The following is a 24,037-nucleotide window of genomic DNA, read 5'->3' on the forward strand; positions in this document are numbered from 1 at the left end:
CTGTTGCTATTTTTGTTACTTCTATTATTTTTGTTTCTTGTTATTTGTTACCTTTATGTAGCACTCTGGCTGTCTTTTCTCTAAAAGGCAATACCATAATAGAAACACATTATCTCTGGAATCAAGGAAGAATCCTAGTCCCAGCTGTTACTTAGTAGCTGTATAATATTGGGCAAATGAATTTTCACTCTTTGAAAATCAGCTTCCTCATGCACAAAATGAAGGCAATAATAATCCTTAACTCAAGGGGCTGTTTGCGGATTAAAGGAGATAATGTCTGAAAAGCATCCGACATTGTAGGTGCCTCTTACTGTAGAGCAAGGGTTCATAACTTGGAGTTAGTTCATAGACACTTAGAGGACAGATGGATGAGCTTCGGGGGGTCTAAGAATCTTCCTGGAAAGTATCTAACATTTTGTATGTTTATACGTGCATTTTTCTGGGAAGAAGGGCTACAGCTTTCATCAGCATCTTAAAGGGTTTGTGAATCAAAAATGGTTAGGAACCTCCGTTCTACACCAGAAAGACCTCGAGGGATTAGAGCCAGCCTTTCAGGGTTTAATAGGTGTTTTCTTATGCATATATAGTTTCTAAACCTCACAATAGTCCTTTAGAGGAAGTATTAGCACACCCGTTTTTCAGAAGCTCAAACTAAAATACGAAGTGGTCTGTAAAAGTTAGAGTTCCTAACCAATGCAAATCTGTAGAACACCTACTTAGGCCAAAAGCGAGCTAGGCGCTGGGAACGCAATTCCAGTCAGAGCTCAGCACCACGCTTCCTCTGCCTTCAGGTTCGCACCCCAGCACGGTACACAGCTCACGGACGTTTTACTGTGTTTTGCTGAGTGAAATTGACTGCCCGCCGCCGGGGCTGAAAAGCTCCCGGGCGCAGCGCTCCGCCCCACACCGAGCCAGGCTCCGCCCCCTCTGCGGGTGGTGCTGTCTGATGTTTCCCGGCGTCCGCCGGCTTTCGTCGTTAGTTTCCGGCAATGATCGAGAGTTTCTAACGTGCCCCTTGTCTCTCAGCGGTCGTCCTCACAACCGCCGCCCCCCTTTTCGGCTCTCTCTCCCCCTTCCCCCGCCCGCCTCAGCCTGGCCCAGCTGGCGCCCCTAGCGCTCCGGGCTGGGCAAGATGGCGGCCTTCGGGATCTTGAGCTACGAACACCGGCCCTTGAAGCGGCCGCGACTGGGGCCTCCCGATGTGTACCCTCAAGATCCCAAACAGAAGGAGGTGCGTTCAAAAATCGGGGCTCTCGAGGGGCCAGGGACATGAGATCAGCAAGGGAGGAAGCACTTACAGTGTAGGGAAGGGGGGGCGGGGCGATTAGGTGGGAGCGAAAGTCCCGAAAGGGGGGAAGAGTAAAGTGGGCTGCAGGAGGAGAGCCGGCCCCGGGTGGGTAGGGGGTTCCAACATATGAATAGGGAATGATGTAGGGGCCACGCCAGAGGCACTCCCCTCTACACACACACACATCTCAGAAAGTTGTCTGAGGCAGCTTGGTGAGGTACGGCTGCTCGCGAGGGAAGAGTGATGTTGAGGGAGCTCTGGGTGGTTGGGGATCTTAATGACTGTGGGGGTGAGGGTGGGGTCCAAATGAATACAAGGGCCTAGCTTTAAATAACACTCTGTTCTACTCAGAATCCTCTTCCTCCTCCCTTTTGTCCTTGTTCCCTTCTCTTCTCCTGCCCTCCTCTCCCGCCACCTTCTCCTAAGAACAAACAAAGCTAAAATGTCATTTTCCTGCCTCAGGATGAACTGACGGCCTTGAATGTAAAACAAGGTTTCAATAATCAGCCTGCTGTCTCTGGGGATGAACATGGCAGTGCCAAGAACGTCAATTTCAATCCTGCCAAGGTGAGACAACCCTGCCAGGCTGAACGAAAAGGCTGGAAGAATCTGAGAAGGAGCAAAGGCCCTGGGTTGGGAAGACTTAAAGGGACGACCTAAATGGCTGAGTTTGCCTTCATAACCTAATGCTACCACACTGGCGTTTGCACATCAAAGGCAGGACCGCCTATCTGCCCCTTCTTCCCACCCTGAGGTGTAGTTTTCTTCCCTCAGATCAGTTCCAACTTCAGCAGCATTATTGCAGAGAAGTTACGTTGTAACACCCTCCCTGACACTGGTCGCAGGAAACCCCAAGTGAACCAGAAGGACAACTTCTGGCTGGTGACTGCACGATCCCAGAGTGCCATTAACACCTGGTTCACTGACCTGGCTGGCACCAAGCCACTCACACAACTAGCCAAAAAGGTGAGGTGCTGTTTCCTATTCTTCAGGCCAAGGAGGGGGGGGAGCATGGGTACCAAGTGCCCCCCTATTCCTAGGTTAAGCTATGTGGGTACCAGCTCATGGAGTTATGATAGAGACCTCACTATTTGTGATCTCCATCCAGGTTCCCATTTTCAGTAAGAAGGAAGAAGTGTTTGGATACTTAGCCAAATATACAGTGCCTGTGATGCGGGCTGCCTGGCTCATTAAGATGACCTGTGCCTACTATGCAGCAATTTCTGAGACCAAGGTCAAGAAGAGACATGTCATTGACCCATTCACAGGTGAGTAATTCCTAGTGCCAAGTGTACCACTGATCACTTCAAGGACAGAGAGACCCTTGGAATCATTCTCCTTCCTAATTTATATTCCTTGCTTTTGTTTGTATCTTGCATTCACTCAATTAGTAAACATTGAGTAATTTGAGAACCAACTGTGTGCATATACTGTGCTGTAAAAATGACCAGTACATAATCTCTGCCCTTAGGATGCTTATAGTCTAATAGGGATACTAAGGCATGTGTATAAATAACATAATTATATATAGAAAGTATGAATGTCAAAAGAGGAGGTAGAAGGTTCTTTGAGATTTCAGTAGACAGATTACTTTCTTTGGGAATACCTGGGAAGGTTTTAGGAAGGTGGCGTTTGACTAGAGGCTAAAAGGATGAATAGAATTTAGAAGTATGGTGATTGGGGGTAGGGGACAGGGGTATTTTAAGAAGAAGGATAATATCAAATAGCCTCTTTTTCATCTTTCCTCTAGAATGGACTCAGATCATTACCAAGTACTTATGGGAGCAGCTACAAAAGATGGCTGAGTACTACCAGCCAGGGCCTGCAGGAAGTGGGGGCTGTGGTTCTACGATAGGGCCCTTGCCCCATGATGTTGAGGTGGCAATCCGGCAGTGGGAGTACAATGAGAAGCTGGCCATGTTCATGTTTCAGGTAGGGAGTAGGGCATGTCATGTGGGGCAGTGGACTGAGCCTGATCTTGCACTCTTGCCAGTGTGTAACAGACTCTGCCTGCCTCCTTGCCCCAGTTGTGGTTCTCTTCATCCATTTGTTTACTTTATCTGCCTTATCTCTAAGAGTCCCTGGGCTGAACTAATACTCATCCCACTCGTGATACCCATAGGATGGAATGCTGGACAGACATGAGTTCCTGACCTGGGTGCTTGAGTGTTTTGAGAAAATCCGCCCTGGAGAGGATGAATTGCTTAAACTGCTTCTGCCCCTACTGCTTCGAGTAAGGCCTAGGGTTTGGGGGGTCTAGGGAGGATTGGAGGAAGAATAAGACATTAGAGCAGCATCCCTTGGAAAGAACTAGGAGATCTGATGGTCATGTCTTCACAGTACTCTGGGGAATTCATTCAATCTGCATACCTCTCCCGCCGTCTTGCCTACTTCTGTACCCGGAGACTGGCCCTGCAACTGGATGGTGTGAGCAGCCACTCGTCTCATGTTATGTCTGCTCAGTCAACCAGCACACTGCCCACCACCCCTGCTCCTCAGCCCCCAACTAGCAGCACACCCTCAACTCCCTTTAGTGACCTGCTTATGTGCCCTCAGCACCGGCCGCTGGTTTTTGGCCTCAGCTGTATCCTACAGGTGGGTACTAGGTGGGCCCAAGGAAGGATTAAGAGATAGCCTGAGAAGAGTTGGGCGCCCAGCCTGAAGAATGGGGTTGATTCCAAATTGGAGGTGGGATTAGGAACTGAGTACTTGCTTGGAGATTGTTGCTTCTCGGTAATGGGGCGTTAGTTCCCTTTTGGAGGTTTTGGCTAGCCTCTCTGTTCCAAGGCTAAGTAGTAGGCCCAAAGCCTTTTAGGGAAGTGCGCAAAGGGAAGGGATCAGGGATGGAGTGATGCCTGCCTCAGAGACTCAGTCAGAATAAATTTGGATCTGAAATCTAAGGGTTGGGTCTTATAATGGGATTCAGAAAGGTAGCCATGGTAACTGAGATTGACTTAGCTGTTTCTGTCTGGCAGACCATCCTCCTGTGTTGTCCTAGTGCCCTGGTTTGGCACTACTCGCTGACTGATAGCCGAATTAAGACTGGCTCACCACTTGACCACCTGCCTATTGCCCCCTCCAACCTGCCCATGCCAGAGGGCAACAGTGCCTTCACTCAGCAGGTAAGTCTGACCACTAGCCTGGAATACGGAGCTAAATTATTCAGAAGTGGTGCTTTGGAGTCTGTTCTTTTAGCCTGGGGCCCTGGCCTTTTGTATGCCTTGGTACATCTTTAAAGGTTTCCTTTTTTTTTTTTTAAAGATGACGGGTAAGGGGATCTCAACCCTTGGCTTGGTGTTGTCAACACCACACTCAGCCAGTGAGCCAACCGGCCATCCCTGTATAGGATCTGAACCCGTGGCCTTGGTGTTATCAGCACCTCACTCTCCCGAGTGAGCCACGGGCCAGCCCGTAAAGCTTTCCTTTTTGATATTACAGGTCCGTGCAAAGTTGCGGGAAATTGAGCAGCAGATCAAGGAACGGGGACAGGCAGTTGAGGTTCGCTGGTCTTTTGATAAGTGCCAGGAAGCTACTGCAGGTAGGTGTCAGAGGACAGATAGTAGGAAATATGTTGAGGAAAGCATAGGGGTGACAAAGACGTACAGATCTGGGAGACAGAATGCATTGGGTCTCTAATTAAGCCCCCATTACTGCCTTTCCTCTTTCCTCCTTAGGCTTCACCATTGGACGGGTGCTCCATACTTTGGAAGTTCTGGACAGCCATAGTTTCGAGCGCTCTGACTTCAGCAACTCTCTTGACTCCCTTTGTAACCGAATCTTTGGATTGGGGCCTAGCAAGGATGGGCATGAGGTAGGCAAGGAGGGGAATAGGAGCAAAAGTCATTGCAAGAGCTACAATATGTATGAGGTCATTGTGAGGCATTGAAACCAGGGGATGTCTGCGGAGATAATCTTACTGGACCCAGTATGTTTTAAGATGGGGCTCAGTCTTTAATAAATTGGAACTCAATTCTTTGTCCCCTACCCTACTAACTCATCCCTATCTTCCTTTGGTCTCCAGATCTCCTCAGATGATGATGCTGTGGTATCATTACTATGTGAATGGGCTGTCAGCTGCAAGCGTTCTGGTCGGCATCGTGCTATGGTGGTAGCCAAGCTCCTGGAGAAGAGACAGGCAGAGATTGAGGCTGAGGTTAGGGGGCAGAAATAAGAGAATGAGATCTGTTGATAGGAAGGAATCTTACAGGGATTGGAGTCAGAGAGATTGAGGTAGAAGTGCGACCAAAGTTGAAGGTGTGAGAACAGAGTAAAGAAGTGGTAGAGAACATAAAGGGAAAGTTAAGGACATGAGGCAAAAGTAGAAAGGAGTGGATTGATGTCTGAGTTAGAGAAGGGATCAAGGCTTCAGTTGGGAGGTGGTAAAGAAAATGGAGATCAGCGGGGGAATGGAAGTGAAAAGTGTTTGGTGGAGGCAAAACAGGAGGTAAGGAGTTGAAGGGCTGCACGTTGAAGAGTGAAGGAACAGGTAAAAGTCAGTCCTACAATTTGTTCTCTCATCTTACAGCGTTGTGGAGAATCAGAAGCAGCAGATGAGAAGGGTTCCATTGCCTCTGGCTCCCTTTCTGCTCCTAGTGCTCCCATTTTCCAGGATGTCCTCCTGCAGTTTCTGGATACACAGGCTCCCATGCTGAGTATGGACCTCTGCCACCCTCTAGTTACCTCTGCCTACACTCAGTTAATTACCTACCACTGTCATCAGAAAGCATAATTAAGGGCCATCTGGTCTATATTTCTGTCTTGGGCTCTATGCAGAATGACTTATAGACATAATTCTAGTCCCTGATCATCTTACTGTATAACAGAGTAGAGAAATACAGAGAAAAATAAAAACAACATGTGATTGAAGCATTTTCACTGTATAAATAGCAGCAAAGATGCTGTATTTCTTTCTGGGATGGTATATGAGGCAGCAGGTGGGGTTACCAACCATACTTTGTCCCTCAACAGTTTCTGGGATTTTTTTTGGGGGGGGGGGGTCTTTCCTGTTATTGCCTTAGGTGTGTCCCTCTCTGAGGGTATTCTAGGAGCACGATGCCTTAGGTGTGTCCTCTCTCTTTCCACCCACCTCTTTTGTTTTTGCTCTCCAAATTCATCTTTCCTCATTCCCTCCCTCTAGCGGACCCCCGAAGTGAGAGTGAGCGGGTGGAATTCTTTAACTTGGTACTGCTCTTCTGTGAGCTGATTCGACATGATGTCTTCTCCCACAACATGTATACTTGCACTCTCATCTCCCGAGGGGACCTGGCCTTTGGAGCCCCTGGTCCCCGGCCTCCCTCTCCCTTTGATGATCCTGCAGATGACCCAGAGCGCAAGGAGGCTGAAGGCAGCAGCAGTAGCAAGCTGGAGGTGAGTGGGTTTCTCCTTGCCCTCAATCGTTCCTTCTGACATTCCTGTCTTCATGACTCCCAGAGGCCTCTGGGAGTGTCTGAGAGTCTCTTTTGCCTAATAAGGGTAGTATTTTCTCAGCACTTTGTAGTTCACAAAGCACTGTCACATCCTTTTTTCATTTGATCCTCACAGCAGCCCTGTGAGGTACTCTTCTCCCCATTTTAAAGCTAAAGGAAACTAAGGCCTGTACTGGTTAAGTGACTGGACAAGGCTTGAATCCAGATCCTGCACCTTTCCCAATATGGTCTCCTCTCTCCAATTCCCCTCTGAACTTTTGTAAATGGTGGGGAGCAGCTCCCTAGGGCTAAAGCAACTTCGCTTATGTTCCATGCCCTCAGGATCCCGGGCTCTCAGAATCTATGGACATTGACCCTAGTTCCAGTGTGCTCTTTGAGGACATGGAGAAGCCTGATTTCTCAGTAAGTTAGATCCTGAGCATGGAAGAATCCAGCTCCATAGATCCTCCCATTATGCCTCTTTTTGGAATTTCTTTATGCCCCCTCATCCTCTTTTCTTCTAAATGTTCTGCCCTTTTTACGTCTCTCTTAGTTATTTTCCCCTACTATGCCCTGTGAGGGGAAGGGCAGTCCATCCCCTGAGAAACCAGATGTTGAGAAGGAGATAAAGCCTGCAGCCAAGGAGAAGATCGAAGGGACCCTTGGGGTTCTTTATGACCAGCCACGACACGTGCAGTACGCCACGCACTTTCCCATTCCTCAGGTACTGTTCCCCGGCACCTTGTTATGATCTGTTTTGAGCCCACATTTCTGTCTAAGGAATTTGCTGAGGGGTTGGAACTGTTCCTTAGGGTGTGGGTATGTTGGAAATGGGCTTGAGCACGGGATACTGAGGGGTATGGAGCATGCTTTTAAGAGGAGGGAAGGAGATCTGTGCTGGAGTCTGATGGTACTGCTGGGATGCAGGAGGAGTCATGCAGCCATGAGTGCAACCAGCGGTTGGTCGTACTGTTTGGGGTGGGAAAGCAGCGAGATGATGCCCGTCATGCCATCAAGAAAATTACCAAGGATATCCTGAAGGTTCTGAACCGCAAGGGGACAGCAGAAACTGGTGGGTTTGAGGCTCCTTAAACAGATCTCCCCCAAAGAGTGCCCTAGTCAGTCTTCCCTTCCCCAGCATAGGGAACTCCTCAGTCATGTCCCAATGTCCTGTCTCTTGGAGTCTCCTGAGAGCTCTAGTCCTTTTGAAACTTCCCCCCTCATTCCCCCCCTCTGCAGACCAGCTTGCTCCTATTGTGCCTCTGAATCCTGGAGACCTGACATTCTTAGGTACCTCACAGTAAGCCCCATACTGCCCTCCCTCCCTCTCCCTTCCCTCCCTCAACCTAGCACCTCCCCGTACATATTCCTCTAAGGTCCACATAGTCTGTGGTCCTAAACCTTCGCTTCACTGTCCCCTTCCCTTCATCCCTCCCCCACCCCTTCCTGGACCCTCCCTTCCCTTCTTACCTCTTCCTTCCCTCCCCCTTTCCCTCCCTTCCATTAGCCTTCTCTCCATACCCCTTCCCCTACCCCAGTCAACCAGTTATTTTCCTTGTTCTGACTGATCCCTTTCAACTGTCCCCTCAGGTGGGGAGGATGGGCAGAAGCGGCGGCGCAACCGGCCTGAAGCCTTCCCCACTGCCGAAGATATCTTTGCTAAGTTCCAGCACCTTTCACATTATGACCAACACCAGGTCACGGCTCAGGTGTGGGCCTAAGCCCAGCCCCCTTCTCACATTCTGGACTCCTGTCCTGTTTTCTTTTCCCCCTTATCTTTTTTAGTCCCCCCTAGGCAGGCTAAGCCTCCTGGTCTCATCCTCTTCCACCATCATCCTTTCCTGCTTCCCTGGTTCTTCTTCTTCCCTTCTCTCCACTCCTGTCTCACTCCCACTGCCCTTATCAGGTCTCCCGGAATGTTCTGGAGCAGATCACGAGCTTTGCCCTTGGCATGTCATACCACTTGCCTCTGGTGCAGCATGTGCAGTTCATCTTCGACCTCATGGAATATTCACTCAGCATCAGTGGCCTCATCGACTTTGCCATTCAGGTGGGGAAGTTGGGGGAGATAAGGGTGGAGGAAAGAGTTCATGCTAGATAGGGTCATGAGGACAGGGTGGAGGCTCCAGCCAGTTTCCCAGGCTATTTGGAGGGTCAGAAAGACTAGCACAGGGGGAGTGGAACATGAGCTAAGACTGCAGGAATAGAGGCTTAAGTGCTCCCTAGGGAGGCCCAAGAGACAGATTAGAGCATTGGGCACAGACCATCCTCCCACTGTGGAGTTCATAGGATGGTATCCTGGAGACTTGCTAATAGAACAAATGGTGTTGTTGATAGAATAAAGGACAATGTTATATGGGAACAGGGCCCTTCTGTTCTAAGGCGGCTCTAGCAGGAAGGGGCTCAGGCCTGGTCTTGCCAGTTTCCTCACAGCAAGGGGGGTTATATATAACATGTGGGGCCTTTTCTCATTTCTCACCCCCCATCCACTCTGCTAGCTCCTGAATGAACTGAGTGTAGTTGAGGCTGAGCTGCTTCTCAAATCTTCGGATCTGGTGGGCAGCTACACTACCAGCCTGTGCCTGTGCATTGTGGCTGTCCTGCGGCACTATCATGCCTGCCTCATCCTCAACCAGGACCAGATGGCACAGGTCTTTGAGGGGTAAGAAGGGCTTCAAAACAACTGAAACATGCAAGGCTCTGGTGAATGCCAGTGGAGGTGGCCTGGGAAGAGCATGTGGGCTCACACTGTCAGGGAGTGTCTGCCATTCAGGTGGGGAAGGAATAGTGTTACCAAGAGACTTGAATCAATTTCAGGGGACCTTTATGCCCGGGGCCCCTGCACACCATCTGCTGATCCTCCCCATTTGCCTCTTAACGATAGGCTGTGTGGCGTAGTGAAGCATGGGATGAACCGGTCAGATGGCTCCTCTGCAGAACGCTGTATCCTTGCTTATCTCTATGATCTGTATACCTCCTGTAGCCATTTAAAGAGCAAATTTGGGGAGCTCTTCAGGTAAGAGAGGTGGGAGGTAAGGGGTAGAGAGTGGGACCTTGTCCCATCTCTTTCCCATTACCGTCCAACTCGGGAGCAGAGCACAGCCCAGGACGCTGCTGTCTGTCCAGGGTCATTTATGGACTGTGCGCTCCACATGATTTGCATTACTGAGAGTGGGTGGGCCCCCTCCCTTGTCAGCCTTGCTTCCAGCCCCACTTTGTGGGGCCGACACTCTTCCTCCTCGTCCTCCCTGCCTCCAGAGGACCCTGCTCTTTATTCTCATGTGGTTCCTTTCCTGCCCAGTATGCTTTGTCCTGTCTCCCTTTTTCTTGTCCCAAGGTCCCTTGTTACCCACTTTTTCCTTTTTTCTTTTCTCCCCTTTCCTGACCGTTCTTCCTTCTACCCAGACCTTCTTCAACACTGCTATCTCCTTTCTCCCACCCCTGCAGCGACTTTTGCTCAAAGGTGAAGAACACCATCTACTGCAACGTGGAGCCATCGGAATCAAATATGCGCTGGGCACCTGAATTCATGATTGACACTCTGGAGAACCCTGCAGCTCACACCTTCACCTACACAGGGCTAGGCAAGAGTCTTAGTGAGAACCCTGCTAACCGCTACAGCTTTGTCTGCAATGCCCTTATGCACGTCTGTGTGGGGCACCATGATCCCGATAGGTATGGGGTGTACTGAGCGAGGAATGGGCACCACACCCCTGCCTGATATTGGGAGGGGTGAGATACCTGGGAGGTACTACAACCTTGATTATTACTGGGGCATAGATGAAAAGTTAATGAGTCTGAGGTTTTGTGGAGCAAGGTTTTTCCTGAGGGCATTTGTACTTTTCCCTAGGGTGAATGACATCGCAATCCTGTGTGCAGAGCTGACCGGCTATTGCAAGTCACTGAGTGCAGAATGGCTAGGAGTACTTAAGGCCTTGTGCTGTTCCTCTAACAATGGCACTTGTGGTTTCAATGACCTCCTCTGCAATGTAGATGTGAGACTTGGAGTGGAATATTGGTGGGGAAAGGGGCACTTACAAGGGCAGGGGTCTGGTCAGGGTAGTAGAGGGACAGAGTTCGGTAGAGTAGTTGCATACCGCTTTGAGTGGGCACCCTCTCTCCATGCTGAGTTGTGATGTCTCTCCTTTTTCCTCCAGGTCAGTGACCTGTCTTTTCATGACTCCCTGGCTACTTTTGTTGCCATCCTCATCGCTCGGCAGTGTTTGCTTCTAGAAGATTTGATTCGCTGTGCTGCTATCCCTTCACTCCTTAATGCTGGTGAGCTACCAATCTGTAACCCCTAGAATTTCTGGGCCCCAAATTTCAATACACACTGGATGGCCTTCCTTTCATTGTTCAGTGTGGGAGACCCTGCTGCAGCTCCCCAGCCCTCACCAGAAGGCAGTCCTTTGGTGTGCCTCAGGCTGGAAGGGACCTGTTTGCATCCCTGACCTTTCCTTCAACTGCTTAATGGTTCTCTGCTGTACCTCTTCTTCAATATCATCTTGCTTTTTTTCCTTTAAACCTTACCTCGTCTTCCTTTTCCTTTTAGCTTGTAGTGAACAGGACTCTGAGCCGGGAGCCCGGCTTACCTGTCGCATCCTCCTCCACCTTTTCAAGACACCACAGCTCAATCCTTGCCAGTCTGATGGAAGTAAGTGACCCTGATTTGAGCCAGCCAGCAGTAGAAAGTGTGACTCCCCCACCTCTACAGTTTCTACTTTTGCTTCGCCTGACTTCAGCTCCCTTTCCAGACAAGCCTACAGTAGGAATCCGCTCCTCCTGTGACCGCCACCTGCTGGCTGCCTCCCAGAACCGCATCGTGGATGGAGCTGTGTTTGCTGTTCTCAAGGCTGTGTTTGTCCTTGGTATGGGGGGTAGGAAGGGAGTGGTGCCAGAAGTGTGTATAGGGTGGAGTGCCAACTAAACTACAAGGGACAGTCTTTCTCCCTTTTTCCCTCCTGAAGGTGGTCTCCCTGACCTTTGGGGAAGACGGGAGGGAAGGAAGTATATTTCTGTCCCATAGGGCAGGATTTGGGGAGTTTCTGCCTCTGTGGGCCTGGGGTGGGGCTCCACAAAATGTTCTGATCACACTCTGCCCTCCCTATCTCCCACCCGTGAACCACAGGGGATGCAGAACTAAAGGGTTCAGGCTTCACTGTGACAGGAGGAACAGAAGAACTTCCAGAGGAGGAGGGAGGAGGTAGCAGTGGTGGTCGGAGGCAGGGTGGCCGCAACATCTCTGTGGAGACAGCCAGTCTGGATGTCTATGCCAAGTACGTGCTGCGCAGCATCTGCCAACAGGTCAGTCTCGCCTTCCCCCCACACTTCCTAAATGACTCTGTATAATATAATTCTGTTTCCAGCCCATGATCATACCACCTCCCTGCTGTACATTGTGTCCCTTACCAACCTCTGGCCCATCCCCCTTATTCCTAACCCCCTCACTGGGTGCTCCCAGTCCCCTGAATATCACCTTCCTCAGGAATGGGTAGGAGAACGTTGTCTTAAGTCGCTGTGTGAGGACAGCAATGACCTACAAGACCCAGTGTTGAGTAGAGCCCAGGCCCAGCGCCTCATGCAGCTCATCTGCTACCCACATCGACTCCTGGACAACGAAGATGGGGAAAACCCCCAGCGGCAACGCATTAAGCGTATTCTCCAGGTAGGCCAAGATCATGGGGATCTTGGAGAAAGCAATGGGGCCCAACCTGGGGAGAAACAATGAGAACCTTGTGAAAAAGAGAGGGAGAGTTAAATAGAGAGGAAGACAAACAAGGACGTAGAATAAAGATAGTGAGAGAAACAGCTCCAGCATGGGTTTAGGAGTAAATCCACTGTGGTCTAGACTCTCGAGTCAGACCGTTAGGTGAGGGCACAGCTGTCTGCAGTGAATATAGCTTATCAGTGGGAGGCATAACATCTGGGAGGCCTAGTTTGGGGCCTTGTATATTTGGCATTTTGGTCATGACTTGGTAAGTGAATAGTAATACTGAGCATGTACTTTGTGCCAAGTACTGCGCTAGGCACTCTGCATACATTTTCTCATTTAATCTTTGCAACCCGTGAAGTAGGTATGAGTATCCCTGATGAACGCCCTGAGGCTTGAAGAGGTTAAGTAACTTGTCCAAGGTCACAGGGTCCAAAGCTAAAGGAATGAGGTCTCTTTAGCCCAGAGGAGATAGTGCTGAAGAGAGATTAGCTAACAGTAGCCTTGCACTCTCTACAAGACTTTGAGAGATTGTCCTGTGAAGGTCCTGTCAGGTACTTTGAGCAGCTGGTCTAAAAGAAGAGAAACAGGCTTCAACTTTATCATCAAGAATTTAAAGGTTAAGCGTTAAATAGAACTTCCAAGATGCTAAGGGATGTGAGTCTGTGGAACAGGAATCTGGGGAAAGATGTGAAATCTTTCCTGAACCACTTTTAAAATACAATAGATTTTCAACTATTTTGGATTATTTAGATGTATTCTTTCCTAAAGATGGGGACATGGAGGTCCCTTTCAGACCTGTAGGAGTCTGTGATTCAAGGTTGTAGGAAATCAGGAATTGGCCCCAGGATGGTGGGTAGCTGGGGGTGACATGATGATGACTAGCTTGGGGGTGGGGCCTCTATTTCAGAACTTGGACCAGTGGACCATGCGCCAGTCTTCCTTGGAGCTGCAGCTCATGATCAAGCAGACCCCTAACAATGTGAGTAGTGCCCAGGCCCTCCCTTTCCCATGCCCGCTTCCAGCTCCATGTGTCAGGGAGGTGGGCCACCATAGAAAACCTAGGTCCTACCCTTGGGCTCTTGAGCTCAGAGAGATAAGAGGGGATGGGAAAATGTCAAACATGTGGAGCTGATGATAAGAGAAATGGGTTAGGAGTGTTGGAGCTTTGAGCTGTGTAGAAGGTTGGCAGTGGTGGTGGTGGAGTCTGTTTCTGTGGCCACAAATGTAAGGAGGTATGCAAAGAAGAAGACAGTGGGGAATTGAAGAACTACAGAGGTGCTGGAGGGCATGACTCCCGACGGAGTTGTGTCCCTACCTTCCCATCAACCTCCACAGATGCCATCCTTTGCCCTCATCTCCCATTTCTCCTACTGTCTGTTTTCCTTCACCCCTAGCTACCTGTTTTAGCACCTCTGTGCCTTTCATCCTCCCCAGGAAATGAACTCCCTCTTGGAGAACATTGCCAAGGCCACAATCGAAGTTTTCCAACAGTCAGCAGAGACAGGGTCATCTTCTGGAAGCACTGCAAGCAACATGCCCAGCAGCAGCAAGACCAAGCCTGTGCTCAGGTTGGGTAGAAATGTGTTAGGACCCAGCCCCTTATGAGTTTCTCTTCTGGTAGTATGAATGATGTCAGTTCCATGGAGATTCTGGGCATGCCCATCAGGGAAAGGAGAGGATGGATTGTTCCAACCTTGCCTGATTCCCCTGTAACCTTGTGTCCTCTGTCTGTCCTCCAGCTCTCTAGAGCGCTCTGGTGTCTGGCTGGTGGCACCCCTCATTGCTAAACTGCCCACTTCAGTCCAGGGGCATGTATTAAAGGCTGCTGGGGAGGAATTAGAGAAGGGTCAGCATCTGGGTTCCTCTTCCCGCAAAGAACGTGATCGACAAAAGCAGAAGAGGTAAAGGGACTGGGGGTTGGGGACCAGGATTGAGGGGTAGAAAGAAGAGGAGGCAGGCCCAGGGAAGAATAAAACTTGTGGCTGAAGGCTGAGGATAAACATCATAGGAAAGTGGAAACTCAGAGGATAAGAGTAAACATGGCTGAGCAAGAGGCTAGATCTTAAGAGAGTACAGTCTGGGGCTTGGAAGAATGAGGCTGGAAGTTGCCTGATTCCCAGCCCACTGTCTCTCTTATTCTCTTTGTTTTGCTTTGCTTTGCTCTGTTTTTCTTTGCTTTTCCTCTTGTCTCTAGCATGTCCCTGTTGAGCCAGCAGCCCTTCTTATCCCTGGTGCTGACATGTCTGAAAGGGCAGGATGAGCAACGTGAGGGACTCCTTACCTCCCTCTACAGCCAGGTGCACCAGGTACAGGTCTCTGGGCCATGGAGTGGGCAGGAGGGCAGGGAAGGATGCACCTAAGAAGCCACTATGTACTTGGAGCCTTCGGTACTTTCTAATAAACACATTGGGTGCTTTAGGATAGAAATGAGAAGATCTCTGAACTGCATGTTATACTTGTTTCTATTCCAGATCGTGAATAATTGGCGAGATGACCAGTACTTAGATGATTGTAAACCAAAGCAGCTAATGCATGAGGCCCTCAAACTGCGGCTCAACCTGGTGAGAGGGGAAGCTGGGGAGAAGAAGGCAGGGGTGGGGCTGATAATGCAGAGTAAAGAAGCCCCAGGTTGGGGGGGCGGTAAAGATGGAGGCCCCAGGTTTTTCTGGGTCTTCAAGTATTAACCCTGCTCTCTTAAAGGATGCAGGGCCTGGAAGTGGCTAAGGGAACTGGATCACTATGGTCACGGTCCAGTAGGTGGTGTACCCTGGATCCTTGCAGGGACTCTGCCTCAGTATTCTAGATTCTGGCTAGGCCTAGAAATACTAGAAACCCATTGTGGAATATTGAATGGAATCCTGGAAAATCATTTAGTCCAACTCCCATCATTTTATAAGTAAGGAAACAGAAGCCCAGGGATGGCTAGAATTCAGTCATTGGCTTGAGATCATGTAGCAAATCATAGGTACAACTGGAATATGATCTCAGGTGTCCCAACTCCCACCCAACCCAAGTTCTAATCTAAGCTTTCCCTAAATGTTGGCCTTTGCCCCCGAGCCATCTGACTGACTTGTTATGGCCCTGGCAGGTGGGTGGCATGTTTGATACGGTGCAGCGCAGCACCCAGCAGACCACAGAGTGGGCCGTGCTCCTCCTGGAGATCATCATCAGTGGCACTGTCGACATGCAGTCCAACAAGTAAAGCATCTCCACCCCCTCCCTGCAGTTTTGCACCTAAGAAGATCCCCTACCCCCATGCCAGGTGCACAAGCCACTGAGATCGGTGTGGCTGATACTGTGGACTCCATGGCCCTGGGTTCCCCACATAGTTTTGGTGCTCTGAGGATGATGTATTAAGCACTTCCCTGCTTGTATCCCCTGCTGAGGGCTTTTCCTATCTTAACCTCTTTCTTCTCTCATTTTCTCCCTTGCTTCCTGTCACAGTGAGCTCTTCACTACTGTGTTGGACATGCTGAGCGTGCTCATCAATGGGACATTGGCTGCAGACATGTCTAGCATCTCACAAGGCAGCATGGAGGAAAACAAACGTGCATACATGAACCTGGTGAAGAAGCTGCAGGTGAGCAGAGGAGGCAGGGGCAGGGTTTGGGGCACTGGAATCTCAGCTAACTCTCCCCTGACTTGGCGTTTGTGATCCAGCCTCAGGGACTTTGTTGTGGCCTGAGCCCTCTTCTCTTCCCTTTCTCATCCATTTTTTATTATTTGTGCAATGAGGATTTACTGACTGTCTTCGTTATACCTGGTTCTGTGCTATGTCCTGAGACTTCCTGTCCCTCTTTTTCTGTATCTTTAAACTCTTGTCCCATCTTCCTGTACCTGCAGAAAGAGTTGGGGGAGCGCCAGTCAGACAGTCTGGAAAAGGTTCGCCAGCTGCTGCCACTACCCAAGCAGACCCGAGACGTCATCACATGTGAGCCACAGGGCTCCCTTATCGACACCAAGGGCAACAAGATTGCCGGCTTTGATTCCATCTTCAAGAAGGAGGCATGTTCCATTGTCTTCCCACGCCCTCTCCCTTTCTTCCCTTTTGGGCAACAGCCTTCCATCAGACTCATCAGACTCAGGAGTCCATTGGGCTCTGCCGGTGAATGCCATCTGGGGCTTTAAGCAAATCACTTAACTTTTCTTACATTTTACTTCCCCATCTTTGGAGTCCCACCCTCTTTCCTTGGTCTCTCCCTTCATTCCCACCCACCGTTACTTTTTATTTTTTATTTTTTTAGTAGCTGGCCTGTACAGGGTCGAACCCTGGACCTTGGTGTTATCAGCACCACACTCAAACCAACTGAGCTAACTGGCCAGCCCCCCCCCCCCCCCACCTTTTAACATACCACCCATTTCTCAGCACCCACCCTCCTTTTTCCTCTGCCCCACCTGTCTCCTGTCTTACCCCACCCATCTGTCTGGCTGACAGCCCATATCTCTTTCATCCCTGCATTTCTCTCCCCCCACCCACCCATCTCTGCAGGTTTCTCTTTTCCCTCTCTGACAGTTGCAGTATTTATTGAGTAACCATAATCATTGTGAAAAGAGAGGAAAAAGAGGATGCAGTTTACCAGCACCATGCTCTCCCAAGTGAGCTAACCAGCCAGCCCCTAGGATGCAGAGTTTAAAATCCAAAGTCCAACCTCTTCATATATATACATTCTCTTCATTTCCCTTCCTGGTCCCTCTGTCTCTTTTTCTCTTGTCTCACTTTCTCTGTCTTTCTCAACCTGTCTCTTTGTGTCTCTCTTCCTGTTTCTCTCTGTCTCTGCCTTTCTCTGCCTGTCTTTAGTCTCTCCCTACCTTTCCTCACCCTCTCTGCTTTCTTGTTTCTGCCTCTGTCTTCCTGTGAATGTCAGTCTCTCCCCGCTTCTCTCTCCCCTGCCCCACGTTCTCTCTCTCTGCTGCTTCTCTCAGTTCTCTCTCCTGTGTCTCCTCCTCTCCTGGCTTCATCTTTCCCTCCACACCTCTCTCTCCCCACACCCATTGCTCTCTCACTTCATAACTCTCTTTCTTCCACATGTATGTGTATGTGTCCCTGTGTGTCCACGTTTGTCGTTCTTCCTATCACCATCTCCCCTGAATCTCCCTATGACTTGTTTTTCTTTTATTGTCAACAGATGTTTTCCTCTCTCCTACAAGTTCTCAAGATCTGTCTTCTGTTTTCCAAATCTCAACAGCTCATTGTTTCTCATTTTCTGGAGCAGGGTCTACAGGTTTCCACCAAACAAAGGATCTCTCCCTGGGATCTTTTTGAGGGGTTGAAGCCATCAGCACCGCTGTCCTGGGGCTGGTTTGGAACCGTCCGGGTTGATCGGCGGGTGGCGCGAGGCGAGGAGCAGCAGCGGCTACTGCTCTACCACACACACCTGCGGCCCCGGCCCCGTGCCTACTACCTGGAGCCACTGCCGCTGCCACCAGAAGATGAGGAGCCCCCTGCTCCTACCCTGCTAGAGCCTGAGAAAAAGGCTCCGGAGCCCCCCAAAACAGACAAACCTGGGGCTGCTCCACCCAGTACTGAGGAACGCAAGAAAAAGTCCACTAAGGGCAAGAAACGCAGCCAGCCAGCTACCAAGACAGAGGCTAGTGCCTCCCCCATTACAGTTCTCCCACAGCTTCTTCATGACTCTTTCCAGGTTTTGGTTTGGTGGAGGGGGAGGGGCACGTGGGGAAGGGATGCCATTAGAATTATGATAAAAATTAACCATGTAAATCCAGCCCTCTTCACCCCATCCTACCCCACCTCCCCGACCCCACTCAGCTATAATCACTCACCTTCCTCCTCTGCTATTCACACAGGACTATGGAATGGGCCCGGGTCGGAGTGGTCCCTATGGTGTGACAGTGCCTCCGGATCTCCTGCACCATGCAAACCCTGGTCCCATATCCCACCTTAGCTACAGGCAGGGCTCCATAGGCCTGTACACCCAGAACCAGCCACTGCCTGCAGGTGAGTGCCAGCCACTGGGAACGATGGGATTACCTGAACATTCTTCCTGCCCAAGGGATGATGGCACTCTCCTGAGGAGCTAGGACACTAAGGAAGGGATGGGGGGATGAGGAGCCTAGAGAAGTCAGTCTGCTCTTCTTTCCAGGTGGCCCTCGTGTGGACCCATACCGCCCTGTGCGGTTACCAATGCAGAAGCTGCCAGCTCGACCAACTTACCCCGGAGTGCTGCCCACAACCATGACTGGCGTCATGGGCCTAGAGCCTTCCTCTTATAAGACCTCTGTGTACCGACAGCAGCAACCTGTGGCACCCCAAGGGCAACGCCTTCGCCAACAGCTCCAGGCAAAGATAGTGAGAGGGGCAGTAGGGAGGGCTGTCAGGGAGAGGGGCTTTTGAGGGTCACAGGACTGAGGAGACACCAGGATCTTCACAAAGACATGCAGGGTGGGAGATACAAAAGATGAAATGGCAGAAAGCATTTCCTGAGTTTGAGTTTTTCTCCTTTTTCCCTTTAGCAGGGTCAGGGGATATTGGGACAGTCATCTGTCCATCAGATGACTCCCAGCTCTTCCTACGGTTTGCAGACCTCCCAGGTAAGGGCCTGGGATCGTGAGAATCAGGGAGAGTCAGGCAAGCTGCTCTGCACACTCTTGGCCCTGATTGCCTTTCTCCTCCTTCCCTTCAGGGCTATACTCCTTATGTTTCTCATGTGGGATTGCAGCAACACACAGGCCCTGCAGGTACCATGGTGCCCCCCAGCTACTCCAGCCAGCCTTATCAGAGCACCCACCCTTCTACCAATCCTACTCTTGTAGATCCTACCCGCCATCTGCAACAGCGGCCCAGTGGCTATGTGCACCAGCAGGCCCCAACCTACGGACATGGACTGACCTCCACTCAAAGGTACCCAAAGTAGTGGTTGGCTGGGAAGAGACACTGAGGTTTGAGGGAGCATTTGACTTGGGAAAACCTGTGCCTGAAGGTGATGGAATTGGTCAGAACTTTTGGAGATGCTGAGAACACTTACCTGGCCACCATAGCCCATAACCACAAAAGACGAGCTAGAAGGGACCTTGGAGACCAATAGTGTCACGTCTCCTTCCCCAAGATTTCTTTGAGGCCCAGAGAGGGAAAATCATTTATCTGACTCTGACAAGAGAAGATCTGAGGTTTATAGATGCACTGAATGATAAGGAGTCATAAAGCCAGTATCGAGCAATTGAACAACAGGATGGACTAACGAACATATTCTCCCATGATGGTTAATGTTAGTCAGGCCTTAGTTAAGACTTTGTAACCATGTCTTGAGGCTCTGCTCTTAGGATTTAGAACATGGAGGGGAGGGGTGTTCTAATTAACTACCCACTGTGTGGCCAGCACTATGCTAGGACCAGGTTAGGTGAGGAAAGATAGCAAAAAAATAAATGTGTAGTCCCTTCCCACAAAGCACTTTTACTATAGTTGGGGAGATGAGACACAGAAGAACATTTAGAGAACACAGTGAACCAAGATATAATCAGGTGTGTAGTGTGTGCTGTGAAGTAAAATGGGAATTCAGAAAAAGTGTGGGATAATATCAGTGTGGTCCTGAGTCATCAGAAAGTTTCATGAAGGAGGTCAGACTTGAGCTGGCCTTCAAAGGATAGCTATGATTGGTATTTGTGGAGAAAAGGAGAAGGAAGGGCATTCCAGGTTGAAGAGGTAGCGCGAACAAAGACAAGGGAACTGGAATGAGTGGGGTGTCTGGGAGAACAGAAAGGAGAAGAACTTAGATGGAGTGTAAAATTTGTTCCAGGGCAGTAACAGGGGCTAGGCTAGGAGGGCAAGTGATGGCCTTGAATGCTCAGATGCAGATTTGAGACATGACCCAAAAGGGCTCTGTTGATCAGGAGAGTGATAGGAGGAGTTGGGCATGGTGCGAGATTAATGTGGAATGAGTGCCTAGGATGCTTAGTGGAAGGTGAGAGAAGACTTGAGACTGGGAGCCCAGCCAGCACACTGTTGCAGCGATGTACAGATTTGGGTAGAGAGGGCAGAAGGAGTAGTAGAACAACTTGAAATGTTATTGAGGAACAACAACAGCAACAACGAAAAACCTCATAGCAGCCTTTGGATGGGAAAAAAAACAACAAAAAAAACCTCAGTGAGTGTTTACAGAATGACTATCATGTGCTAAGACTGTTTTCCTTTTTTTTTTTTTTAAAGATGACCGGTAAGGGGATCTTAACCCTTGACTTGGTGTTGTCAGCACCACGCTCAGCCAGTGAACTAACCAGCCATCCCTATATAGGATTCGAACCCGCGGCCTTGGTGTTATCAGCACTGCACTCTCCCGAGTGAGCCACGGGCTGACCCTGCTAAGACTGTTTTTCATTTTCATAAGAGAAAAGTAGCTAAAACAGAATTGGAAAATTCCTAACCATTAAGCTTATGAGACACTGAAATGGAATATTATCTTTGCACCTTATTCCCCAACCTAGAAGCCTATCAGACCCCAAAAGGGCTCTTCTGGTTAGAGACGAGGGATGAATGAAATGACTTGTTAAAGTTTCTTTCAGGTTGGGGACCCAGGGTTTATACTTCCCCCCTCTCCCCGCCCTGTGCCTTGACCTCCGGACCTCTTATCTTTGGAGGTTTTCACACCAGACACTGCAACAGACATCCATGATAAGCACCATGACTCCACTGAGTGCCCAGGGTGTCCAGGCAGGCGTCCGTTCAACTTCCATCCTGCCCGAGCAGCAGCAGCAGCAACAGCAGCAGCAGCAGCAGCAGCAGCAGCAGCAGCAGCAACAGCAGCAGCAACAGCAGCAGCAGCAACAGCAGCAGCAGTACCACATCCGGCAGCAGCAGCAGCAGCAGATCCTACGGGTAAGTCACTGGGATTTTATCTGGGACCTGGGAGCCCAAGGAGGAGGAGAGGCACAAGTTCTTCCCACGTGGTTACCAAGACTACATGAGGCAGTGTACTAAAGCACCTGGCAGAGGGGCTGGCCTATAGTGGTACTTAATAAGCTAGTTCCCTACCCTTCCCCATTTTGTTTTCTGGGGAACAGAGTGGGAGAGAGTTAGAATTGTCTGCTGGGTATTCTAGATTTGGTTTCTTTCTGTGCAGCTGAGAAGGGAAGGCAGTGGACCCAGAGTTCCCGCCCTGCTGCTTCATCCCCTGTCCCCATCCCTCCAATACTGTCTTAGCTCCCTTGCTCTCCTTCAAAAGTATCTCTTATGTTCTCACAGCAGCAGCAGCAGCAGCAACAGCAGCAGCAGCAGCAGCAGCAGCAGCAACAACAACAACAACAACAACAACAGCAACAACAGCAACAACAGCACCAGCAGCAACAACAGCAACAGGCGGCTCCTCCCCAGCCCCAGCCCCAGTCTCAGCCCCAGGTAGCTGCTGGACCACAGCCCCAGGCTCAGGGACAGCTGCCCAGGTTGGGCATGCAACCAATGAACTGAATTGGGGACAGTATGGAATGGGGTAGGGGTGGGAGGCAAGGCATGGTACTCTAAAAAGGGGTTGGAGATGAGGATGAAGAAGGAGGTGGAAGGTTAGAATTTAATCTTCCACTTTCCATTTCCATTTCCATCTCAGTTCCAGCGCCAGGGGCTTCAGCAGACCCAGCAGCAGCAACAGACAGCAGCTTTAGTCCGGCAACTCCAACAACAGCTCTCCAGTAAGCCTGCCTGCCTTCCCAAGGAGAACCCCATGGGATAAGTGGGGGATGGGGTAGGCAAAAGTAGCTGAGGTGATCTGTTTCAGGTCCAGGTTATGGGGAGAAGCATTCCATTCCATTCTATTCCATTTCCTTCTTTTGGTACCTGAATAGCTTTCTTCATGTATACCCCCACCCCTGCTTGGTCTCCCACCCCTGATAATCTCTGTTTTTTCACAGATACCCAGCCACAGCCCAGTACCAACATATTTGGACGCTACTGAGCCACCTGGAGGAGCTGCTTGTGCACTGGATGTGGGCCCACTCTTTCCTCTTAATTCCCAATCCCCTTTCCGGGCTAGCACCAGTAGTGGTTGGGGTCCTTCCCTCAGGCTCCATTTTTAATGAATTTTTAGTATTTTTGTTAATGTGACGCATTGAGCTGTTGGGTTTTGTATATTATTTATATAGAGACCCCAAAGCTGTCGCATCCAATACACAGAGCTTCTTTGCAAAGGGAGTGTGTGAGTTCTGCATGTTCGGGAAGGGCGATCTCTTGTGAGAGTGATAGGGGCTGGACCAACAAGTCAGAGCCTTCGTTCTGTTCAGATCATTTCCCCTGTTTACCTTCCACCCCCTAAATTTCTTAATTCTAATTGGATTGTTACCTCTCTTCCCTTCTCCAAGCTGGCAGCATATTAAGGTATGGGCCCTCAAGTCTCTTAAGAAGGGTGGCTTACCTTCTCAGCTCCTTTACCTTCTACAGCTTCTTCACAGCTTTTCTCCATAGGGGATATACCACTGGGATTGAAGAGGGGCCGTTAGGGCAGAAGAAAAATCAATGGAACCTGCTTCTCCTTCCACAACACCCCAGATGCTGGGCCTTCAATAAGCTAGGGGATGGTGGTAGAGGTGACAGACACTGTCTCCCCTTTTTGCTACCTTGTGTGGTCCCCATCATGCACCAACTGGCATCCTGTTCCTAGGACAGAGAAATTCCCTGAGAGTCACATTTCTGGGATGAACAATTGCTCTCCATTGGCATGTGTCATCATTGAATAGGTGGAAGGACAGTGTTGTAGGAGGAAGAGAGACCAGTAAAAAGAAGCACGCTTTTCTCTCTCTTCCCTGCTGCTGGAACTGCTTATTTTCACATGACCCACCTTGGCAGTTACCCAGGATGACTGTTGCTCACTCCCATTTTACAGTAGAGAAAACTCAAAACTGTTGCTTCAGGGTCGCATTTGGAGCTGAGGCAGGGCCATTCTTGGCCCCCTTGCCTTCAGGTTTGGGCCTTAGATCCCAGGCTATCCAAGAGAGCCAACTGGTTTACTACAATGCAGTCTTCTGGTCTTCCTGGCTAGAAGAGGTCCAGCCCCAGCCTTATGAGTGGGTGGTACATGATGATTTGACACCTTCAGGATAACGTCCAAGCCATAATTGCACCCTATCATTGGGAAGTGTCGAGTGTGCTGGTAAAACCAGGAGCACCAATCAATACCTAAGTTATGAAAATAAAAGATAAAATCCCTTCTGGAGGTCCGTGAAGCCCTTGCTCATATGGGACTTACCAAGTTGAAGAGTTGTGTGCACAAAGAATGGGACTCCCTGACAGGGGAAGGGCAAAAAATGACTGAAGCTTTCTTCTGATTTATTTTATCCTGATAGAAACATTCCGAGGAGTCACAGGGGAAGAGGGTTGGCTGGGATAAGGGACATTCAGAAGGGACTGGGGAGTGCTAGACAAATTGGACCGGTGCACTACATACAGAAACACAAGATACAAAGACACCAGATCTGAAACGGGGTGACTGAAATGGCCAGACAACTGGCATGCTGACAGGCTGAGTTTGACATGCCCCAGCACAAACAGCAGGAGGGAACAGCATTGACCTTTGGGTGAGTGACAGGATGAGGGCAAAGTGGCCCCACTGCTTGCTGTTTGGGTAGCGCTGGTGCTGAAGAGAGGTGAGGAATGCTCAGTGAGGTGGAGACAAACATGTCTTTGTGGAGTATGAC

The 24,037-nt window shown here is 49.9% G+C and overlaps 1 protein-coding gene across 9 annotated transcripts; it reads left to right on the forward strand.

Moving 5' to 3' along the window:
• The first annotated feature begins 975 nt into the window (after positions 1-975).
• Positions 976-22,718, forward strand: MED12 (mediator complex subunit 12). 9 transcript variants are annotated; one of them, XM_063083261.1, is made up of 46 exons: positions 976-1,231; positions 1,751-1,855; positions 2,063-2,254; positions 2,397-2,556; positions 3,039-3,220; positions 3,411-3,521; positions 3,629-3,883; positions 4,264-4,410; positions 4,727-4,826; positions 4,963-5,099; positions 5,310-5,441; positions 5,814-5,940; positions 6,426-6,655; positions 7,036-7,116; positions 7,247-7,417; positions 7,621-7,765; positions 7,933-7,983; positions 8,284-8,402; positions 8,600-8,743; positions 9,192-9,355; positions 9,578-9,709; positions 10,141-10,368; positions 10,544-10,688; positions 10,851-10,971; positions 11,246-11,347; positions 11,448-11,561; positions 11,822-11,997; positions 12,179-12,358; positions 13,314-13,385; positions 13,841-13,974; positions 14,146-14,307; positions 14,601-14,712; positions 14,878-14,967; positions 15,495-15,604; positions 15,851-15,980; positions 16,244-16,411; positions 17,620-18,048; positions 18,212-18,362; positions 18,508-18,713; positions 18,878-18,955; positions 19,048-19,102; positions 19,178-19,265; positions 20,996-21,233; positions 21,600-21,752; positions 21,958-22,039; positions 22,259-22,718. In XM_063083261.1, exons 1-46 carry the CDS (start codon positions 1,133-1,135, stop codon positions 22,300-22,302), a joined length of 6,552 nt encoding a protein of 2,183 aa, XP_062939331.1. In that variant the 5' UTR covers positions 976-1,132; the 3' UTR covers positions 22,303-22,718. The 9 variants fall into 9 exon arrangements, with proteins under 9 accessions (XP_062939331.1, XP_062939332.1, XP_062939324.1 ...); XM_063083262.1 differs by having other exon boundaries at positions 17,620-17,994; XM_063083254.1 differs by having other exon boundaries at positions 19,048-19,265.
• Positions 22,719-24,037: the final 1,319 nt, after the last annotated feature.

Source organism: Cynocephalus volans, chromosome X (genome assembly GCF_027409185.1).
Source record: "Cynocephalus volans isolate mCynVol1 chromosome X, mCynVol1.pri, whole genome shotgun sequence".
In the NCBI taxonomy this organism is placed as follows: domain Eukaryota; kingdom Metazoa; phylum Chordata; class Mammalia; order Dermoptera; family Cynocephalidae; genus Cynocephalus; species Cynocephalus volans.